General features: G+C 20.7%; 1 protein-coding gene across 1 annotated transcript; it reads right to left on the reverse strand.

Annotated features, from left to right (window-relative positions):
• Positions 1-4,367: 4,367 nt before the first annotated feature.
• Positions 4,368-4,544, reverse strand: K444DRAFT_522479 (uncharacterized protein; the record flags this gene model as incomplete). The annotated part of the gene is made up of 1 exon (XM_024874209.1): positions 4,368-4,544. A coding segment is annotated over one exon (177 nt), but the record flags the coding sequence as incomplete, so codon positions are not given.
• Positions 4,545-4,904: the final 360 nt, after the last annotated feature.

Below are 4,904 nucleotides of genomic sequence, written 5' to 3' on the forward strand. Positions count from 1 at the left end.
ACTAGTACTTTAAAATAGTAAGATATATTATATATTATAAAACTATTAATTTTCTAGAGCTTACTAAGATTATATAAGAATATATTTTCTTGATTTTTGACTTCCCTAATAGAATTATTTCTAATTAAGAAATAGTATTTACTAGCTAGTTCTAGTCTATTTTCTATTTCTATTTAATATATAAATAGTATTTAAGTATAGCTTATTATTCTCAGATAAATAATTAGATAGAAAGATAAAACTAGACCCTAAAATACTATCTAAGATATTATTATAATACCTAAAAAAATAACTAGTTTAAGAAATTATCTTTTATAAAATTTATATATAATAACTTAAAATATTAGATTTTATGAAATATATCTTTTTATATATATTATAAATATTATTCTTAATTTCTATAAAATCCTAAAAATAGAATTATAGAAAAGATACTAACTATATATAAGAGGCTAGAAATCTTTAAAGTAAAATAGAGAAAGTTTAAGAATTTATAATATTATATATAAAATAACTAGAAAACTTATTATAATAGGTACTAGTTAGCTAAATACTACTTTAAAGAAGCCTGAGTAATATTATTAATAAGAAATATTAAACTTAAAATAAGAAAGCTTAAGCTAAAATTTATAAATCTATTTAAAATCCTTAAATATATTAGTAATTTAGTATATAAGTTAGAATTACTAAATATATATAATTATTTATATCTAACTTTTTATATTTTCTTTCTTAAAAAATATATAATAAAAAAGAATTAAAAGCTATATCTATATTTTTCTAAAGAACTTCCAGAATTAGTAAATAATAATAAAGAATAAGAATAGGAAATAGAAGTTATTATTAATTATTAATAAGATAATAAAAGTAAGAAGTAATAGTATTTAATTAAATAAAAAGCCTAGTCTAAAAATTATAATACCTAGTTATTTACTTTTCCTAATCTTAAAAATTCTAAGAAACTTCTAAAATTATATAATTAAAACTATAGTTTGAAATCCAAAACTATTTTTTAATAATCTCTTAAGATTAAAAAGAATTCTGGATTATTAAGAAAAAGGCTACTTAAAAGAAAAAAAGAATCTAAATAGCTAAGAAAAGATCCGGAATAATAATAAAGATATTCTTTCTCTAAGTTTTTTATTTATAAAGGTTTTCCAGGATTTTATTAAGGCTTATAAGAATTATATTTAAATTATTAGAAAAAGATTTAGAATTAAGAAAGATTTATTATAAATAAACTAGTTATAGGTATCTTAAATAAATAAATTCTAATTCCTATAAATTCCTAATTTCTAAAATAAAAATACTAAATACCGGCCCTATTTAGAACTTAGTAAAGAATTAGCTAATACTTTCCGGAATTCGCTTATTTCTTAATAAAATATAATTATACTATAATAATATTAGTATTAAGAATATTAAGAAAAGTAAATAAGAAACTTATAATAGCTATATATATCTTATAAAAGGCCCGAACTTCTAAAATCAGGTCTCAAATAATTATAAGTATTATATTATTAGTACTTAAAGTACTACTAATAAATTACTTAGTAATCTCGGTAATAAACTTAATAATAAGATTAATACTTTAAAGATAGATATTATAGTATTTCTTTAAGAAATTAGTAAGTATCTAAATATATTAGAAAAAACTTACTTTTAGGATACTAACCCAAGTAGTATTATTATCTATTTTATTAAGATAGGAAAAAGAATTCCGAAGCTTATTAATATTTTTCTAGTCTTTAAAAACCTAATTAATAATATTATTCTTATTAGTATAATATTATTTAGGATATACTTTAAGAAATTTCTTAAAGACTATAATAATATCTTTCTAGAACTAGTAAGCCTCTAATAAGTAATAAGAAATCTGAAATTATATTAGCTTTAATAAATATTAAAGCTAAAGAACTTATTAATATATAAGATTTAGAACCCTTATTATAATAGTTATAATTCTTTTTACTAGGTACTATAATATATAAGATAAAGAGATTAATAAGCAAATACTTAAAATATTTCAAGTATTTACTAGTAATAGGAAAAAAGACTATAAAATTACTTTTATATTTATTATTATATAGGTAAATAATAAAGCTAGAAAAAGATATTATGGAATTAATTAAAAATAATTAAAAAAGGCTTAGAGAAAAGCAGAAAAAGAGGCTAGAAGATAATAATAGAAAAAATTATATATATAGTTATTAGAAAGAAAGAAAATATATAGTAATATAAAAAGGTTCTTTTATAAAAATAAAGAACTACCTGGATTAATTACTAGTTTTCATACTAGTCCTAATTAGAAACTAGTATAACTAATTAATATATATTTCTAGAAGCCTATAAATAATTTCTAGGACCTCAGAAATATTTATATGAGTTTCTTATATAAATATTTATTAAATTCTTTTCATATAGTTATTTAGATTATTTTAATACAAGATCTAATAGGTAATATTAATTTTATAGGATAATATTTTAGTACTTTGGATTAAGCTAATTAGAATACTCAGATCCTAAATAAAATCGCAATTACTAGCTAATTTCTATACCTGAAATATAATTACTCTTCTTTCTTACTTACTTAGCTCTAATCTAATTAGATAATTTTTATATTTATTATCCAGATTATATTAGTAAAATTATTTCCTAAGATACTAGAAGTTTACCTTAATTAAATAATTAATTAATTAAATATTACTAGGATAGATTAATAGATCTTAGAGATAAGATCCTAGGAAAAAAGTATAGTTATAATATATATAAAGTTATATGTAACTTAAGGGCATATAATAAACCTCGGATATTACAGGTATTAATTAGGGAAATCGGAGGCCCTTTAACTTTATAACTAACTATTATTTATATTATAAGTATTAGACTTATAAATTACTAATTATATATATATTATTAGGGCCTTCTATTTAGAAAGGACTTCCCTAGACCTTATAGAAAAGATAGAGATTAGTTCTATACTAAATTTAATACTATAATTTCATAATTCACTAATTTATTCTATTATCTTATTACCTACTAATAAATACCTCATATAAAAAAAGCTTAAAGAAAGCTTAAAAAAGAAAAGTAAGAAATAAAAAAAATCTAGATATAATATTATAATTATTATAATAATAATATATAAATAAATAAAAAGGAAAGAAAAATATAATATAAATAACTAGAGCTTAAATATAATAAATATAATTATATAAGCCTATATATAATTATTAATATATAGTTATTATATAATAATAATTATAAATTCGAAATTTATTATATATTAGAAAAATTTAAAAAAAAATTATAAAAAGATTAAAAAATTAAATTAATAAATTATATAGTACTAGACTTTAAGTTTAAGCCTTAAGCGAGAATCGCGATTTTAATAGCCAGAAACCTACTCATATAATTATTAACTACTATATTAAAAACTAGCCTATTCTAATACAAAATTAATAAAAATTATTATAAAAGGTATATATATAATCCTACTAACTCAAAATATTAATCTGCCTCCCCTAATACTTCATATACTACTCATCTACTATAATACAGGCCTTAATCCGGGCCAGTATACTCTCTACTAGTTAATTAAAGAAACTATTAGAGAGAGCTTCCCAGGCTTCCTTTAATACCTCCTCTAGCTTCTTCTAATCCTCCTCCGACTTTCCTATAATAGATATTAGATCAGAAAACATCTTTTGTATTATCTTTTTAAGTATCTATTATATATATTTAATCGGGTTAAGGTCGGGGGAATAGGGAGGCTAATTAGTAATATTTATACTATTCTCTTTAAATTATTACTTGACCTTTTTTACTATATAGATCGGGGTATTATCTTATATAAAAATAAGGCCATTATAATAGCTATCTAGGAGCCTATTCTTAAGGACTTTAATATAGGAGTTTGCGGTATACCCAAACTTGGCCGATTTAAAGTTCCGGGATAGAATAAAGAAAGGATATCTTTCCTCTCTATCCCAAAAGAATACCCAAACTATTATATGTATTTGCTTTCTAGCCTTATAAGTTATAACTATCTCGGGCTTCCATTTATCTTCCGGTATATCCTAATACTACTCTTACTTAATTCCACTACCCCGCTCTATAAAATACTTATTACTTTACTAGTATATCCTCTATTACTTAATATTCTAATACCTCCGAACTTTGTACTAGAGAAGCCTTATAGTAGTATATATAGGCTTGAGCTCTAGCCTCTTCTTTATATTCTAGTAATAAAGATTATTTATATATATAAGGTTCTTAATATAGGTATTACTTATTATAAGGCCTATATCCTTATAATACTACTAGAATATTAACTTTAGATAAGAGCAGAGGTTCTTAAATATTATTTAATAATTTCGATTACTATAGAGAAAAGAACGGCCTTTGCGAGATATAGAGAAGCTATTAGTATATAGGGTTTCAAGAGCAAGTATGCTCCTAATAGTACTATATAAGTACTTTATTAATAGCTCGATTTTATGCGGCGATATACCGGTAATACAAGTACCCTTAATCCTTTTTCTTTAGTAAGAAGTAAGCTCAGGGCCTCTACTATATTAATTGCCATTAATATTATATAAAGGCATATATTATAATAGTATAATTAATATTCTAGATAAAAGAATAAATAGACGAGAATGCGAAAAATCGCGGTTTTGTCTATTTTGGCTAAAACTTAGTATATATTACTATATTTTTAGATTTATTATTTAATATAATAATAAAATAAATATAAAGAATTTTTAAAGAAAATTATAAGCTAAAAAGTTTTAAAAAGTATATATAAAATTATTTATAATAGATTTAGTAATATTTTATAAAATATTCTAGCTAATATTAATAATAGAATAAAAATAATAGAAATAGATAAATTTACTATTAAT

This window comes from Hyaloscypha bicolor (genome assembly GCF_002865645.1).
Source record: "Hyaloscypha bicolor E unplaced genomic scaffold K444scaffold_50, whole genome shotgun sequence".
Classification (NCBI taxonomy): domain Eukaryota; kingdom Fungi; phylum Ascomycota; class Leotiomycetes; order Helotiales; family Hyaloscyphaceae; genus Hyaloscypha; species Hyaloscypha bicolor.